Below are 19,057 nucleotides of genomic sequence, written 5' to 3'. Positions count from 1 at the left end.
TATATGATATAATACTTATTTAATAAAATGTCTGATTAGCTGATCAAATACTTCTGTGACGTTTACCAAATGTACGCCTGCAATAAATGTTTTACAACTTCTCCGTACCTACACATTTCTTCTAAACTCCATAATTCTAAACCATAATAATGATGAGCTAGTCAAGTCTCAAAATCTTTAGTATAACGTACCAAAGAAACAAAAGCGAAATGTACTAATCAAGCTTCAAGATCTTTTGCATAATACATAACCTCTATATTTATAAAATCTCTTTATAGTAACAGATAAATATGTATTATCCCCGGCCTATTGTATGATAAAGACATGAAAAATAAATAGAAAAATTGGAGGTTATTCGTGCCAAGTTAGTTATTGCGCGTATATCTGTAAATGGTTAATTGTCATCGTGGTCGCGAATTTTACGACGCACTACCAGCGGCGTAGCACAGGTTTCTAAGAGGCTTCCAGTGAAATCGCTTGTTTCAAATAAAAAATAATACGCGCCGCTTATCCGCCGATTACGAAAGACCTGTGCGTGCACGTCCACGTAAAAGACTTCGTGAATTTACAAATTACTCTTTTCACTCAATGCACGTTTTGTTCACGGTTTATTTCACTCATGAAAGTCGTCATCGTCGTCGTCTCGCGGCCCGTTTCGTTCACTCCCTCCCATCGTTTTTCTTTGTCGAATGCATCACAGCACTTGCGACTGTCGCGACACACCGGCTTACCTTAGCGTTAATGTTTCACGTTCGAGAGCCCTTCGCGTGAATTAAACTACATTACTCATTGCTTTGTTAAAGGATAATTTGCTGGACAAAGCAAAGTTAGTTTCATAAAAAGAATAATTCAATTTTGTAAGAAAAATTGTATTTCGTACTTAAGGTACTAATGTATCGAACACAATCTATGCTACATGGATCATTAATAGTTAATACACGTGGCTTGAATTGAAAAGCATACGAAATGTGTTGATATTTTGACAAATTTAACTTTAATATTTTTTAACAAGCTTTTTCTTCAGAATTATGTAGTATTAGTATACATGGAATAATAGGTTTAGGTGGAACACCCTTCAAGAGTTCTTGTTACTACTTAGATGTTAGCAGAAACAAATCCTATTAAATTAGGTTGTGAATTCGGTGTGTTTCACCTTAAGCTTATGATTTATACTGATAATTTGAGATGACATTTTTTTTAGGTTAATTAAGGTAATTATTTGTAGTATTCCTTTTTGTGTCAATATTTGGATAATATTCTCTACATCTTTATGAAGGCGTGAGCTCAACGGGAAATAAAAATATTTTTATGATATTGTTTTCCATTCTTTGTATCGTTGGATTTATTTTTTATTATCTAAATTCCTCTTTTATCTTCCGTATTTAAATTGTGGAGTCGAAGTAACTTTTTGTTAACCGTAATAAATTAAATGTATGAAACTGTTTGATAGAATTTTATTTTCAGTTATAAATGAAAAATAGTTAATAAATATTGAAAAAATAAAACGAAACACGTATATTCAATTTTTTAAATCACATTTGTTTTCAATAAATTATCACAAAATATTTTTCACTAGCTAGCACCTGCAATCGAAATACCCTGCGACGAATATCGTTCGACACGTATCGAATTCAAAAACGAGGGGGATGTAGTGCATAAAATATGAGGTTAGTCGACATTTCACCGTTTCGTGCATAATTAAGGCGAGAAACAGAGAAGGGAATACGTTCTAACAATAAAATCTTACCGCAATTGCTTGGAACCATTTAATCTCATCGCGCGATGCTACAGCCGGGTTTAAAACGGATTAATTAGCAACGTTTAATAACTATATTCTTCCTGGCGTCCATAAAAAGAAAAATCCTTTTAGAACCAATTATACAGCAAGCTTGAATTGAGTCAGGATGTCCCATTTCCAAATAGACGACAATGAAATATTCATTTCGGTATAAATGGCAGATATTAACCTTATCTATTGCCTGATATAAAATTATCGAAGATCGTGATAGTTGTAGAAATTAGTATCTATTAATGGATCTTATCTTATCAAATATTAAAAATTAATCAGTGCATCTTTCCCAAAAATATTCTTCGTTTTTTATGTTACCAAAATCAGGGTCTTTTTTTGTAACTGGATCGTCTAAAAGCAATATATATATTCAGTTACGAAAGCAATATATATATAGTGATTCAAGAAAGTATTTGAACATTTATGGAAGCTTTTTACAAATATATTATGCAAAACATTAAAAAATTGTATTAGTACTATAATGAGACACGACTACCGTGATTATATTGGTGAAATTTGAAATGAATCTGAAAATGTATATAGAAATTACAAGATATTTGTTGCAAACATATAGATACTTAACAAAAGTAGACAAATTATTTGTACATCCAATTTATCCACTATATTAGTAAGCTATAGTATTCAATTTGACTATCTTCATTTCCTATTATGTGTTTCAGATGGCTGTTCACACTGTATATTAATTTTCAACAAAATATATGTTTGAAATAAATATTTTGTAATTTTGAGCCATGCCTCATTATAGTACCAATGAAGTTTTAAAAAGTTTCCCATAACGCACATGATATACCTATCCGCAAGTTTCCCTTACAAAATTTTCGAATATGTACTTCCGCGAGCTACTATAAATGCCGATACTATGTTCTAAAAAGATAATGCTGTTATTCTAACCTCTGAGATAAACGAGATTTACCGAGCCGCTGCGCACGATGCGCCCCCAATTTTCCAAATTCCTGAACTGCACGCTATGCCGGCAGGAAATTTCATCATAACGTGATTAGCCAAACGCAAATCGTTCGTGTATTTATCGTTAGCATTACAAAGCGCTGCTTCAAAGTAAAATATGCTAATCATTGGCATTATCAGGTGTATGGGATTCCGTGAATGCCATCTCGGAACGACAAAACGTGATTTTAACACGTTAGCCCCGCGATCACGTTTTCCAAGACTATTACCGCAATGGCAATCGTTTGTTCTAACTGCACATAGGGGTCCGGCCGATCGGTACACGTGTCCTTGCAGGTCGAATAACGTATCGTCTTGAACTGGCCAATTCACTCATCAACCGACGAGAGAGAACTTTACACGGCCAGACCTTTCACTCGTTTTATTAATCACCACCGAGGTATGCTGCATTTACCTATTTAACGTTCTTCGATGGAAAGAACCGGCTTTGTCTTCATGAATTATTTATCCATCCGTTAATGAAGGTTATTCGCGGCGAACCGCCGCGGTATAGATCGTACGTTATTCCACGTAAGGACAGGAAAAAGAAATTATTATTGTTCGACATTTTCACGCGTGCTTCGAAGCTCTTATATCTCTGGTGGGCGGGCAAAAGAGTGTAAGTGTCAGAAGTATTAGTTTTACAGTTTAAAGTCCAAAGTAAGGTTAGGTGTTAGATTTACAGGATATATAATTAGAATATCAGGTAAAAGAGCGAGAAAGAAATGAAACTGACCTGTACCAAAAGACCAAAAGACAACAATACGGACGATATTAGCGTATTTATTCCGTTGATCAAAATCTGACTTACATAACGTATGTACCCTTTCGTCCATCCATCAAATATATTGTCTACGAATTTTTATATCTCAATTTTGCTCTCGTCTCAATAGATAAAGATTCTTAAAAAGAAAAATAAGAAATCGTGTGTATTAATGTTTCTTTTTGATCTTAGATAAGATTAGAGAATTTGTTAATGACAAAAAAAGAAAAAAAGAATAATTAGGTTGAAAATGAGTCAAGGGGCAAGGGTTAATACATTATGGGGATTCGATGAAAGACCTTGGGAATACAGTAAAAGACGAGCAGGTGTGCCGCATTCCTTTAAACGGAATACCGACATAGCCGGTAGAATAAGATTACTCGCTTCACGACCGGACTGGCAAGAACGAGATGGAATCCGCGCGGTACGGTTCTACGGTGAATCGGAAATGCGTAACGCACGCCGCACTAAAACGATATATGTGTACTTAATAGGTGAAAACGATATAGAGAGGCCGTAAAATCAGTGGGAAATCGAAGGTTTATACGTTTCGACTGTTTCGAAATGTGTAATTTGAGATGTATTTGAGAAGATACGGGCCACGAGACCCTATCAGGACTGGCAGAGATGCAAATCTGAAGTACTATTTCTTCTTGTCTCTTTCAAAAGTCGAATAAAGTACATAGCGTGATAGTATGCTATAATAAGTTTAAAACGTACAAGCTAATTTTCATTAATACAATCACTATTATTAAGCGACAACGACAACGTAATACGGAACGATTTTAGTAAAAGATTGTGAGATAAACATCAACCCACAAGATCTAAAATGGTTCAAGAAAATGTGTATATTACTTGCGGTTGTATCAATGGATGTTCCGTAAATGCTTTGATATACAATTTCCGTATATCTATTGTATCCACCAAATAGCCAACACACATCATTGCAAAAGTCGCATAATTAGTTGCGTAGTCGCGTCTACGCGAAGAAACTGTCCCGTCTATACCTATATATACCTATCCACGCAGCACCGTTACATTGCAACACCACATGGTCGAGTATCGGTCGCGTGACACGAGCTAAAAAGATATTACCCAGTTTTATCCTCGGTCGAGACCGCGCTCTTTCGATCGCTGTTTGGCTAGCCTCCGTTTCGCCCTCGGTCTCGTTTTCGTCCCGGGCAACACTACGTGATATTACTTGGTGAAATAAACGACCGTCGAACTTCGTGCTCTACGAGGCACCACATAAAAGTCTGTTATTAGAAGCCCATAGTGGAAATAGCCGGCGTGGAAGTCATCTCGGCACGTAACGAGGTATCGATACGTCACTGCGATCCCGGACGCACGTATAGGTATATTCACGCGATCTTTTTTTGTAATGCTATACACGCGAATGAAACGTTTCATGGAGCACCGGACTGTTTGTGGCAACACGAAAAGAAAGCGGGACGAGGAATGCAACACACACGACGTAGTGATGGATCAGACTGGCGAGAGACGCCAGGTGCTAGAAGCAAACGATCGGTCAAACTTCTCTCTCGAGATGACGACGGCGATGAATGCACTTCACACGACGGCGTTCTACATGACACACGCGGTTCTCATGACTGTAAATATCTACTTTTCGTAAGCAACGACTGATTAGCACGAATTTCATTGATACACACCTCTTATGACCTAGTAACAAGAACGCCTCCAGGTGCACATGCCGTACATCGCACATACGTGTACATCCGACACTGCAGAGCCACTGAAAGCAGCGCCGAGGTTAGGCTATCGTAGTGGGGACACCTGTTCGACATCCGTAGCAGCACTTTCTACGCTCTGACGACGGTGCGTGGCTTCCCGATATCGATAGTGGCCACGATCGCCGATATACGCACTATCGAGAGCTTCCGTCGACCGAATCGAGATTTATCGGACGCGAACAATTGAAGTCTTCGACTCCATTCACGCTCGACTCGTTCTCATTGATTCCACTAAGACGATCGGCGCACCTCTTGTGACTGCTACAGGAATTACTGTAGTCGTTTCTGTAATCGTATGTGGGTCAGTAACGAAGTTTGAAACATTCAGGCATGGATACATTTTTATAAATCGATTCTTTCGAACATAAAAAAATGAAAAAGATAAATTGTACATATAATACCAGATGGGGTTGCCAATAAGGGATTTCTACGTCTCAAATTTGGTTAAGATTTTAATATCGCATATTGACGAAATTTTCGTTTCATCGTTTATATAGCAGTTTTTAAACGCTGGATAGGATTAAACGTATTACAAAGATAATTCTGAAATTATTTCTTTCTCCATTTTTCGTTATTTTTAGTATGCATTTCGTTTAGATATATGTACATATCTATGGTCAATGTCTATATATAGAATTAATGGAAAATTTAATTAGTGGTAGTAGAAATACAATTTTGTATGTATAAAAATTCTGTCACTTGATCTTTCTTTTAGTTTTAATTGTGATACATTCAAGCACGATGTACGCTTTATATTTTATTATATATGTAATTTTTTCGCAACTATCTTATCGTCTGAAGGTAAAGTATGATTTTTCTTTCAATATCTATCTTACCATAAACAGAAGACACTGTATAGAAATTATAGTATCTTTTTTAAACATGTAATTACGTTATTATTTTGGATATAACCATTTACTAAGCATGTACATAGATAAAAATAAAAAATAAATCATATGTCGCGTTCTGAAATACCGATCTAGAAAATCGGAGTGTTTCTTATGCCCTCTGTGAATTGCTACGACGAATATAGGAATTATATTTAATGCAATCAATGAAAGAAATAAAATGCATGTTAGTAAAATGAGGTACGAGTCGAAAACTCGCAATTCTATATAGAATAAAGAATAAAGAAAGCGATAAATATGGACTTGGCGCTTACAGAGCATCGCATCACGTTCTGTAATACCGACCATTCAGAGGTATTACTACGCTCTCTATAATTTATGACATAGCGTCGGGTGTAATTAGCCTATTTAAACGCAGACCATTTATTTAAATAAAATTTTAATTAATGCTCGATTAAGTTAGTTTCTAGTGGTTAAATTCATGTATCTGAATGTGAAGTACCATTTTATGAACGAGAAATCGTAAGTAATAAAGAGAATCAATGAGATCTTATTATATGAATTTCAGTCATATGAACTATTTATTCCGTGACATTTTATATAGTCGATTATAAGAAACTTATTAAGCCGTTCGTGAAACTACCATTGATTTCTAACATCGTAGATCGAACTTGTTCGATAGCATGCGAAATGAAGCGGTTTGCGAACCGCAAAATATTCGTTGGAACGGCGTGACAGGTTTGCACGAGTAAAAATAATTGACTCGTACAATCGGATATACATTTTATTGGTCCAGCTGTTCAACTACATAGAACTATTTATAAAACTTTTACAAAATGCTCAACGCTTCGTAATGGGAGACCTTGCGTATTTCCTTCTCTCTTCCCCTCTTCCTCTTCAATCGTCTCGTATTTTAAAAAGTAAAGAAGTTACGATTTCCCGTAAATGTCGGTTTACAAGAAGCTTTCACAAGGATCAAGTATTACATTTTACGTGTGTCCGTATACGTGTCTTTACGCGTGTACGTGTACGTGTACGTGTATGTATGCGTATGTACAACAGGTTATCAGAGAATTCCTCGAGATACATCTACGAACAGAGTTTCGCGGATAGCGGATTTTTGAAAGCAATTTGCCGCCTCCAAGTCTATCGTGATTGCGCAAATACTTTCCGCTATATCCCAGCCTCTGTTCCTCTATGAAACTTTCGTGCGAAAATTTGCCGTTCGGATCGAAAAAGTTCCCTTTAAACGGCCATCGACGACGATATCTCGAGAGCGCCGAGAATCGCTCGAATATCTATAGGTTTGTTCGTAGCCTCGCTTTACACGCAGAATCTCTTTCTTTTTTTTTTTTTTTTTCTTTTTTTCTTTTTCCCCTTTAAGCGTACATTTAGTAGTTACGAACGAATGGAAAATGGTACACGAATAGAAATCGAAAAATCTGGTCTCTACGTTCTTAGTTCTTACGACGTTTCGCTAAAATTGGTACGAGGTATAAAACTCGATTTCACGCTGCTGCATTTTGAATTTCGCGCTCGAGACTGTTCGTTCAATATCGTGGGAGGATTATGTTTGATTTGTCGTAATAAAATTGTGAAATTCGGTGAACCTATATACTACACCTAACACTGGTAATTAATGTATGCAATTATCGTTTGATTTTATATGCGCGTCGATTGTTAACTAACCAAACGATAAATTTATTTATTTTCCGTAAAGTTAAATTTGCTATCTTCTCTGCGAAGATATTAACGATAATATGTTTCTATTATCAGTAGTCGATAGCAAGTAATTATAAAAGGAATTAAACACACGAATGCCTGTAATTAGTATTAATTAACAATTAATAAATATATTTACTTAGTACGACACATTAGTAGCGGTATAATAACAGCGTGACAAGTATAGAAACTGTGTCGGGCGAATGGAAATGCAAAGTATATGAAAAAACGTATACAGGGTGGTTGGTAACTGGTGATTCTACGTGAAAAAAGGAGTCGAAAATATAGAACAAAAATTTTTCGTTTCAGGCTTTGTTTTCGAGAAAATCGACTTTGAATTTTCGCTCGGTACGCGTGCACTTTATCACGTTTCGTTATAACGGTTCTCACTGTAGATTTTTAAAAAAATTAAAAAAAAAGAAAAAATTTTTATTCTATATTTTCGACTTGTTTTTTCGCGTAGAATCGCCCCCTTTCCGCTTGTACCACCAGTTACCAACCACCCTGTATATAGAGAAAAGAATAGAATTATTTACTCGTATATTTTATAAAAAAAATCATCCAAATCCTTAAAACATAGCACTGCAAACGTAGAAAATTTCTGTGGAAATAGATTGCCGATGCCTTGATCACATTTTGTTGTAACAATACCAATAGAATGAAAATGAAAACTTAATAACATTTTATTTGATAAATCTATGAATATTCAGTTACTTGAAATAAAATAAATATATATCCTTTTTCAAATTAATGCATTTTTGTTTATGCATATATAAAAATTTGTCAATACATGTAAACTTATCAAATCAATATGTGCATACATTGACCAGTTAGTGTACATGTCTGCTGAATTGATACATTTGCTATAACAAAGATCTGATGGACCGTAAAGATTAGAAAAAGACTCTGGTCTTCTATGTTTCTTCGTGGATAGAAAGCTACGATTGTATTGTAGAAAAAACACTCGAGATACTCGTGGACAATGAGAAGGGAGGAACTGTCGTACGATGCTTGTTAAAAGGTCTCTGCGAACCTTCCTTCCTATCATTTATGTTTCGTTAATTTGCGTTTGTCGTTTGATCGTTCGATTTCGAAGATACAAATTTCAAACTCCTCGTTCGGTTCGATTAAACCTACGTGAAATTTCTCGAAAATGTTTAAAAACTTTTAAAAATTCCTTACGGGGAATAAAAAAGCGCTGTGAAGCATATGGAACATAACACGAGAATGGTTTTCTTTTGGTTCGTTAACGATCCAGTACGATAGAATATTATCGAAAAACAAAGTAATTTGTTTCATTAAATTATGAAAACTCATTAGATTAATAAATGCTTCACTGAAGTTCATTCGAAAGATTAGAAATACGAAAACGTTTCAATAATTTAAGAAACGTAATTTATCAAATTCATCAAAATTGATCAAATTCAATATTTCGTACTCCATGAAATTCTGCGGTCTATGTGGAAGACGAAATAGCAATTTCTATCTGTGAAAAGCAATTGGATCAACGAAGCATCTACATAAACCTTAAGGTGCTAAACAAAATTTGCTATTTCAAATATTTACCTAATATTATATCAAACTCGAATATTAAACAACGTTGTATCAACAGAATGTTGAGCCTTAACAGAAAGAAGTTGCGGCTTTAAAGAGTTGAGAATTCGCATCTCCGGCTTTCCAATCAACGTTCGTCGCGATTGATCGAAATACAATAAGTCGTGGAAAAAACACACGGCAAAGTGTTCGATAAAGACAATTAATGCTACGACGAGTGAGTTCTTTTTGCTTGGTTAATTAATTCGCTCTTCTCACTCTTGGATATTACACTTCAAACGCTTGATCGTTCAAGAAGATACAAGTGTGTCGAAGAATTATAATGCGAACAGTGTTCTATAAAAATTGGCAGTATACAAACAATTCACCACAAAGAGAATGAACGAAGAGTATGAACATCTTGGAACAGGGATCGTTTAAAAAGAACGATACATCGACCTTTCGTCTTTTCTTTTTTTTTCTTTTTTCTTCACTCGGAAATTTTCGTATATCGTTCATCTAACTAGGCGAAACTTCGTACATTAAAAACTATACGACACGTTCTTAAACGACTCGTTAAACTTTTTATATCGTTGGTACTTATGAATTATCTGTTTTGTTTTTCTAATAAAGATACCACGTTTGTTATGTTACTCGAAGAAGCTGCAGTAGATATAAATTTCTACTGATTTTGCGCTTCGATGAATTGTGATGCTTTCGTTCATCTCTTCCTTCAAACAAAATTTCACGTTACACATCTCGCTGATTGCAGTAATTGGTCGTTGAAAGTTTCATCAGTCTATGGCTGTTCAACGTACTTCGTTAACAATCGCAGTAAAATATTCATTTGCTTTTACGATACGATAAGTTTGCTTTTACAACAACGTAAAGTGTCTTCCGCGATTATAAGACGATCATTTCCCAAACGCAAGGTATCTTAAATACAGCGGAACGTTTTACGCTTTGAGTTACCAAAATTACGATACAGTTGAAAAATCTGAAGCTTTGCAAGTTCGCCGATGATCCTCCGATTTTTCACGTCGTTAGTCGCACCAAATATTTTCCACTTTCTTCGTTAGTAGACTGTGGACGATTACGTAGATTCATAAAATTTTTAAGATAACTGAAATAATATAATTTAAGTACAGCTTCGTTTTATTTATTGAACATTACAACAAATAGTATGTCCAATTTTTCCGGGCAAATTTTGTCCTAGTTTAGATAAGAAATACGAAAATACGGAAGTTTTTATCGTTTCTGTCGATAGATACAAGAGTATCAGCGACAAAAAGGAAATAATTGAATTTATCGTTTTATAAAATTCATTTCAATTGTATTTCATCTCAACTCATTTCATCTTCTCTCATATTCTTCGTATCCTGTTCATCGTGCGTTCTGTCTCTTATCGAATATATTTTCTCATTCAACGTAAAAGTTTACTGTTTGATCGAGCAATATCGAAAACTCAAGCGTATTATTCTCTTGATATTTTCGAGCTTTCTCGTAACATTTTATCCAACCTTCGAATGAACATTTTTCCTTCGTTTATGTCCATCCAACGTCCTCACGATGTTTGTCCGAAAAAATTGGCATATTATTTTTACGTAATATGCACATCCTGCGTAATTTACACGCGTCTGGTAGTTCTATCCACAGTCTACTTATTTTACTTACAATTAGCAACGTTCAAGTAACGAGGCGACTTTCGAAAGGACTTGGACAGCGATTTAAGCGCGACAAGTGACAGCAAGAAGCGGAAGCGTGACGATATTGTGTCCCTTTTACGGGATTATCTAATCTAATTAGCAAAGCGAATCGTTCTTCTCAACTTTGTAATCGTTTTCGTGGCGTTTTTTAATTCCCTTTTTTCTTCCCAATTTTCCATCTCACAAGCTTGTACTGCGATGGTCTCAGAAGAGCCGATCCCGAAAAAACCCACAGTAAAGTCTATCGCGTAAAAGGGAGTTGATATTTTTGTTTGATTCGCGATAAACAAACGATGTTCGCGTGGCTGAATCGTCGCGTAAACCTAGAACACTTAATATTCAGGTACTAATCACTTTATCATTCGGTGACTCGTTTGCTGTGTATCAAAGTCTTCGAGATGAGTTGTTTTTATTTAAGAGCTAGTAGGAATTGAATGGTTGAACCTTTGGCTGATGTCGTCAGACATTGCGAACAGATTGCTGCGACAATTTTCTCCTAATCTAGTTTTGATTCTCGTCGATTCGATCGCGCAATTACTTTGCTGTAATCTAGTTTTGATTCCTGTCGTCTCGAGATCCTATCACAACGAAGATCCCCTCGAATCGCGCACGAGTTAGGTGAAAAAATCAACTGAGAGAGAAATTATTTTCACGAAACATCGTACACGTTCTTCTGGATTTTTCATTCTTCTTTGTGTCTTAGAGTAGTTTTACCGTTCTTTAGGATCCAACAAATTAATTTACATAGTTCTGATTCGATACAAAACGAGTTATATTTCTTAATAGAATCGGTTACGTTTCTAAATCGTGGCCATTTAAAGGCGAATAGCGTGGAAAATTCAGAATCAGATTCAGTGTAGTAAATTAAAAGCTTCGTAGCAGTTTTATAACAGCTATTTGTTTTTTTGAATTCGCAAAACTCGTTCGTATGCGTTTCACTTAACTTAAATGAACATTTCTCAATATAAATTTCTAAAGATCGTTTAATTTCCAGATTGAGCGTCCACAAGGTGCAAGATAAAATCCGAAATAGCTGTATTTATTTAGCAATTAAGTGTAGGAATTAAATTTAACTCTTATAACAGAATTGTATGAACGAACTTATCTTCCTTTTTAATCTTATAAAATATGATTTTCTAATCATTGTTGCAACCTTCTTGCAGCATTTACTCACTCTTAAATCTTCTACTTGGCACGTTGAAACTTTTAAAACACTACCATAGCGTGCAAAAGAAGATTTCAATAACACCATAAATTTTGTTACCAGACAAAGCATGCTATTCGCTATCATGAAATAAAAGAGTGAGTGACATCAGCCGAAGATTAATATTGACTTCACGTGTTTCTCGATTGTTCGTCCTGGATCCTCAAATAAAGGATTCCCTTTTAATAGGAATTTCTACTACAATCTGAATGAAAAGTTTAGTGAACTGCTAAAGTTGAATACTTGTTTGCAGGCTGTACAAGCTTTTCTTTCATTAAAAGTCTATTCTTCCTCTGTTACTCTTTCATCTTACTTAGAAACTCGAAAGGAAACAACGATCGTCTCTCTAACAGAGACAATAATTGAGCTTTTGGATATATTATACACGAATTACACAAGATTCGTCGACATATTCGATCATGAGTGTGCCTTTTCTGACTCTTTTTTTTTTTTTTCGTTAAATCGTTAACATCGTAGGTATACGTACATTTCAATTGTTCCTAAATTGTACTTACTTTCCCAGGTTTCTACGATACTGTATATTAAAACATAAGCAAAGTTTCTAACGATTGTAATGTGACGATCCTGGAGACCAGCTCCATCCTCTATATTTTATATCTCTAGAAATTCGAATCTCTTTTTCTCATGCTGCCACGATATTTCTGTTACTTTGTTCTGCATTCCACTTTCCTTTTGCTTTCGCCCTTCTGTGCTTCTCTTCCTTTTAAGTCTCTAAATGTTATTTCGTGAACACACACGGGAGGGAAGTATCGATCCATTTGTTAATGGGCGAGTGCCTTTTAAACGACACAAACGAGAAAACATATGACCTATCTCTCTATATTTAGACATTTTTGGAATATTTTCCATTGAGACGTTTACGAGTTTGCTATTTCTTAAAGCTACGAACAGGGGTAACTCTGTTTTATTAATATCGAAAGCATAAAACAATTTGAATAATTCTTTTCCTTTTTTTATAATTCAGGTGTAAACGTTTGGGAGTTTAGAATTCTTTCAAGTCACGAGGAAAGACAAATTGTAACCTCTGCATCGAAGTATTTGGATGTTTGGAACTTGTTAAAAAATTACAACGAGAAGATAACTTAATTGCATAACAATGTTTTTCGATATCGAAAATTGAGGAATTTGAAATAGTAGGACGATGATTAAATAAGGAAATATATAGACAGATACTTCTCTCACAGTAACATCGTAACTAAGAAACCATTAACACGAATAAGTATTTCCCTAACTTACTTTGATACTTCAATTATAGATCAGATAGACTATATAAATTCCATTTACATACATCATACATTTTAACACATTTCACTTTCTACCATCGATAAAACGAGTGGCATAAAACCTCTTCATAGTGCATTTTAAGATTCGTTTCTCTGAACACCCATAATCACTCTTTGCATTCACGTTTCATTCTACCAGTCGTTTTTATTAACATTCACGCTTATCTCGCGTTTTCGAGTCAACGAAGTTATCTTTTCCAAATAATCGGTCGTATTTTTCTTTTTATTAGAGGAACTCGAAGTGTCTTCTTTTGATTTTTGTTTCCTTTCACCAGATGATAATTTTTACGTTTTCTATGCCTGTATATAGAATATTGAATAATTTAATAATTTGTTAAACAATAATTGGATAGAATTCTTATTAATGAAATAATTGAATTCAACGATCGATAGTATAAATAAGGAGAATATGGTTTTAGTAATTCGTTAACTAAACATATTTACCTATTATTATTAAATATTATTATGTGTATTAACGATTACTATCATAATGATTAAAATAGCTACATCATGTTATTGGTTCAATGATCATCTAGATTATTTATTTAACTATTAGCCAACAATTAACAATTTATTCACACAATCGACTCTGACAATCTTGTACGAATCGTGCTTCAATATCGAATAAATTTATTATTTCAGGTAAATCGACCATTTACCAATAATAAAGAAAAAAATTATAGTTAAAGTAGTTTTAAAAAAATTCCTTGAGAAGTTCATATTACTATCATTATTACAAAAGTTAAGTAACAATTCAATTCTTCAAGATACAGCTGGTATTGTTACTTCAGTCGAAGCTACAATTTTTAAAAGTAACTTTCTCTAATGTTTCAACAGCTACTAATCAATAAGAATCCAACTAAAAACCCATTTTCTGTTATCCTATCTCTCCTCGATATTCCATAAATTCTATAATATTTTAACCACATCTAACAAGCAGAAGTCCACTTTCTATTATCCTGCGTTTCACCAATGCGCGATAAATACTCTAACGTGGCAACAGTCTACTAAACCATACAAATTCAATCAATGATTCACATCTCAATCATCCTGTCTTTCCGCCACGCTCGATAGATTCTCTAATATCGCGTTATAGTTCGATGAAACAAAGATCCAATTAAAAGACCTCTGTCTATCATCTTGTCCTTGCTCAGTACCCAATAAATGTCCAAATATTTCAACAACTGAGAAACAAAACTCCAGTTCTCGTTACCCTACGTTTCCTCCAATACTCGAGAAACTAAAAGAAGCTGAAATCGTCCTTCGATAAATACGACCATAGAAATCCAACTCTGCATCGTCGTATTTCCCCTCGATGTTCAACGAACTAAAAGAAAAACACCAGGTATCCCTACAAAAGTGAAATTTTTTAAAAATCCTCGCGTTCTACCGTCGATAAATTAAAATGGACAATTAAAAAAAAGTTAAGATGGACAAGTTGTTAAAAGAACGCAGAACGTCAATGTGGCAAAAATAAGAAATTGACGCTTAACAAAGCAAACCACCGAAAGAAGTCACTTCGAGCTTTCTCCGCCTTGATCGGTGACTCGCGTTCGCCAGAAGCGTTCCGATCCCGGTAATCATCCACTTAAGCGTCGATCGCTGGCATAATCGATGTAAACTCGAAAATTTAGTGATCGGCGATGGAACGTTGCGGGCGTAATTCGGCCGTGGGCGGTCTTGAACGCGGGCCATCGTGTTGTCGACACGCATCGTTTGCCTGGCATCTGCCAATCGGGCCCGGCTGAATAGAATTTCCGATGACAACGAGATTTCGATGTCAGCCGAGGCGCGCGTTGTCAAGCATATATACCCGGGGACGACGTCGCGATAATAGCCGCTCGTATTGTTCACGGATATTGCGCGCACAAAAGATCGTTTCGATTAACCGAACCGAGGCCGGATTACGCGTTTCCCTCCGCGCCGGTCCGCGCTCTGCTCTTCCGCTTTCCGGCCGCGCGCAACAACGGCCAATAATTGTCAGATTTTAAAGAGCAACGATGAGGGCTCGTGTTTCCACGTGGCTTCGCTGCTAAATTTATGGAAATATGCGGTGGGGGTGGCTTGGGAGGATGATGATGTACAGGGTGTTACCCAAACGGTGATACAATCTCAGAATCGTTGGAGTTTCATACTTTGTATTTAACGACGTTTTTTAAGTTTGTATTTTTAATTCTGAAGGTATATTAATAATTGCTATAAATAGAATATTTGTTTGTTTGAATAAGTTTGTATTTTTAATTCTGAAGGTATATTAATAATTGCTATAAATAGAATATTTAGTTAATAATGGAGTAGTATAAATTAATATAAAACATCAAATAATAGTAGCAGTACAAAAAGCAAACTCAAAAGATACGTTTCTGTCCGGATTCGTATGTTATCGAAGTGTAGACGCTGCGAGAATACGAGCAGCGAAGACATGTAGAGAATAAGCAACGTAAGAGGTAGATGTTGCGAGGTGAAGTTTAAGTTGTGGGATTTAAGTAGGAGCTAAGTACGAGAGATGAGAAGCTTGGGCGTTGGGAAAATAGAAAGGAGAAATGCGATTGAATGCGTTCGTGGGAAAGTAGATAATTAAATAAATAATATGAGCTTCTCGTAGGCTAAAATGATCACGCAACTTCACCTTCGAGAAGATTTATAATTTCGTTGTTAGATTTTTATGCATTTGTGGGAGATTCGAAGGCAGCAAAATGTACAAAATGCACGTGATAAGCGGAAAAGTATAAATAAGTTGAGATTTAGCATTCGTCATAGTATTTGGTAAATGAACAATCGTCTACCTAAGTTTCAGTTTTTTAATTAAATTTGTAAGGATATGCCTGTGCAAAATTCTTCGCGTTAAATATTCGTAATAAGACAGTTACTACAGGAGATTTTGCTATTCGAACTAAAATCATCTAAGGAACGAAACAAGAAAAGAAAGATAAGGAAAGAGAAGTGTATAGGATAAAAACAAGACAAAACGAAAAACATTTGTACTTCGTTTTTAATATAATAGTTTAAGTTTGTGTAATGGAGTACTTCAAATACGATTTTTCATGAATCCGGTGATTTCTTCTCTCACGTAAATTCATCTTTTTTCGAATTGAATCACCAGTTTGAAAACACCCTGTATAATGAACGATTGAGAATCATTTGGCGCATTTGTTTGCGGGCACGTAATTCGGATATTGAACGAAAAGGTGGGATAAGTGGTTTAGGGAACGACGTTTTCTGGCGTTTCAAAGCCTACGCGTAATCTGGCTTTTGTTTGCCGACGAATGGGAGAGGTTTAAAGAAATACGGGGGTTAAAAGTTAAGTAAAAGAGAAAGTTGAATAGACAGAGGATAGAGTCTCCCCTTTGTGCCTACCTTCAAAGGAAAAGTAAAGATAAAAAAAAAAGCTGTGAAGTTGTTTAAGACGAATTTGATTAACGTCATTTAATTTTTAACGTCTTTAACTATACGGGAAAATAAGTTTGTATTTTTAATTTTGAAAGTATATTAATAATTGCCATAAATAGAATATTTAGTTAATAATGAAGTAGTATAAATTAATATAAAACATCAAATAATAATAACAGTACAAAAAGGAAACTCAAAAAAATATGGATATGGTGCGTGATTTTTAAATAACGTTATGTTATAAGAAATTATTTGATTTAAGTATTGTAAATTCTAATATATATATTAATATTTTCCTGAGTTCTTTTAATTGCTCTAAAATCAAGTAAAAATTTGGCCATTTCTTTGTGATCTCGAATAATCAATTAGATTTAGGGAAGTTGTAATATCTAGTTTTCAACAAACTTATAGTTCGATTAAAGAAAATCAATTTTATGGTTCAATGAAATAGAAACGGTAGTAGAGTCAGTAACTTTAAAACTGGTAAAAGGGTCGCTCTTTAACACGCTCAAACTCTGTACGATTATTCACCGGAAGGCGTGAAAAATTCCCAGGAAAAGAACGTGCTCTCCACTCTGCGATTCTCAAATCTTACAGAAAACGGTACAATCTCGGATTCACAGCGGTCGTAAAGATCTTTCCTTTATCGTGAAATCCTTCACTGTCTTAGATTATAGTCTTTAAGGCAAGCTGTTGCGAGTCTTTCTCTTTTTCTTTCCTTCTTCGTGAAAGCAACTGAGCAGAGCACGTACAGATTCACGTAAATAACGATCAAAAATTCCGCGATAATTATATCCTCGACAATATCCTTCTTACTCGAACCGTTTTCGACCACTTAAGATAGATCTGGTTAACCCAAATTGTTCCATAGACCAAGAATGTAACAACGATAATATTCTTTAAAAGTTAAAAGTGTTCTTTAGAAACGAATATCATAAGAATCTATTTTATACGTAAACGAATTGCAAACTTGTGTCAGTAGGAGATTTGTTATTTCTTTAATTTTTGTTAGTTTATTTCAATATTTTTAATCAAAAGTTTGAAATCGTTGTGTGCTCTATAAAATGTATGGACATAAAAAGATTAGAGTTAGTTTAGAATTCTATTATAACTTAAAAAATCCTTTGGTCATTCAGCTATATGTCAAGACGTAAGAAACTTGTTTAATATTAATACAATAATACTGATATATGACATTTCTGGCACAATTCCACATTAATAATAAACTTAGTTTTAATCATTTAAAAAATTGTACTTAAATCTTCTAAAACTAGACAATTTTGTGTGTAGATGATACAAATAAAAAAGTGATGGCAAATTTGTTATATACAAATTTACATTTCATTTAAATTTTAAACTAAAAAGCTAAGAACTACGTTTGAACGAAATTCGCACACTTTAAATGAAAAATTTCTCTCGTCACGTACAACATCCTAACGGTTAACCAGACCTAACTTCAAACAACTAACAATCAACAAATCCCAAGAATTCTCCATCACAGCTCCAAGCTTGATCATCGTCGTATCCAACTGTCTCCAACAACCAATCAACTATATTCGTTCCTTCTCCTGGTTTTTCCAATTTTTAATTGATTCAAACGCTTGTGGTGATTTGTTCGATCACCGTGACGTCTCTGTGCCGTCTTGGCCGACTCCTGTAGGAATCCTGATGACTCAGACCCTCTGGAACGCTCTTGCTAGGTCTCAGAGGCCCGTAGAATTGCGGTTGATAGTAATGTTCGGCAGTGTGCATCCTCTCCATTTCTCTGTCGCGAAGATTCTCCTCCATGTCCAAGGGCACGTGTAACGATTGTGATTTTGGCAACCTTGGCCTTGGCGGCGGAGGACAGGCACACGGCGGAGGTATGGTCACGTTGGAGAGGTGCGAGCCAGGAAGTAGAGGAGACGCCGGCTGGCGACCCCAGCCAACCAGGAAGAGCAACGCTGCACCGCACAAGGAACTTAACGTGCACGCGTAGTAACCCACCCTCGAGCTGTTCGCGTTCATGTAACCTGAAATTTAGAAATTAGGTGCTTTTAGCGGAGGTTGATCAACGAAAGAAAACACGAATTTCGTACGTG

At 35.3% G+C, this 19,057-nt stretch overlaps 2 protein-coding genes and 1 long non-coding RNA gene across 9 annotated transcripts in view; 1 reads left to right on the top strand and 2 right to left on the bottom strand.

The window, feature by feature from the left end:
- The window catches only part of LOC117239522 (polypeptide N-acetylgalactosaminyltransferase 5), a 40,225-nt gene extending 34,903 nt beyond the window's left edge, over window positions 1-5,322 (bottom strand). For 2 of the 3 annotated variants that reach the window (XM_033505155.1, XM_033505157.1), the window contains exon 1: window positions 5,189-5,322. The gene's annotated coding sequence lies outside the window, so the exon portion shown is untranslated. Of the gene's footprint in view, window positions 1-4,613; window positions 4,746-5,188 lie in introns of those variants that run through there. The other variant, XM_033505156.1, reaches the window with a different exon arrangement.
- Window positions 4,978-6,247, top strand: LOC117239524. The gene is made up of 2 exons (XR_004494472.1): window positions 4,978-5,130; window positions 5,203-6,247. It is a non-coding gene; the product is annotated as an uncharacterized LOC117239524 (long non-coding RNA).
- Window positions 6,248-17,381: 11,134 nt separating this feature from the next.
- Window positions 17,382-19,057, bottom strand: part of LOC117239573 (monocarboxylate transporter 10-like) — a 300,758-nt gene continuing 299,082 nt past the window's right edge. For 4 of the 5 annotated variants that reach the window (XM_033505258.1, XM_033505261.1, XM_033505260.1 and 1 more), the window contains one exon: window positions 18,570-18,988. In XM_033505258.1, the coding sequence (XP_033361149.1) occupies window positions 18,570-18,988 (419 nt within the window). Of the gene's footprint in view, window positions 18,989-19,057 lie in introns of all 5 variants that reach the window. The other variant, XM_033505257.1, reaches the window with a different exon arrangement.

This window comes from Bombus vosnesenskii, unplaced genomic scaffold (assembly GCF_011952255.1).
Source record: "Bombus vosnesenskii isolate JDL3184/JDL3185 unplaced genomic scaffold, Bvos_JDL3184-5_v1.1 scf7180000014105, whole genome shotgun sequence".
Taxonomy (NCBI): Eukaryota; Metazoa; Arthropoda; class Insecta; order Hymenoptera; family Apidae; genus Bombus; species Bombus vosnesenskii.
The sequence above is the reverse complement of the archived record's forward strand: the minus strand, read 5'-3'. Positions and strand labels throughout refer to the sequence as shown.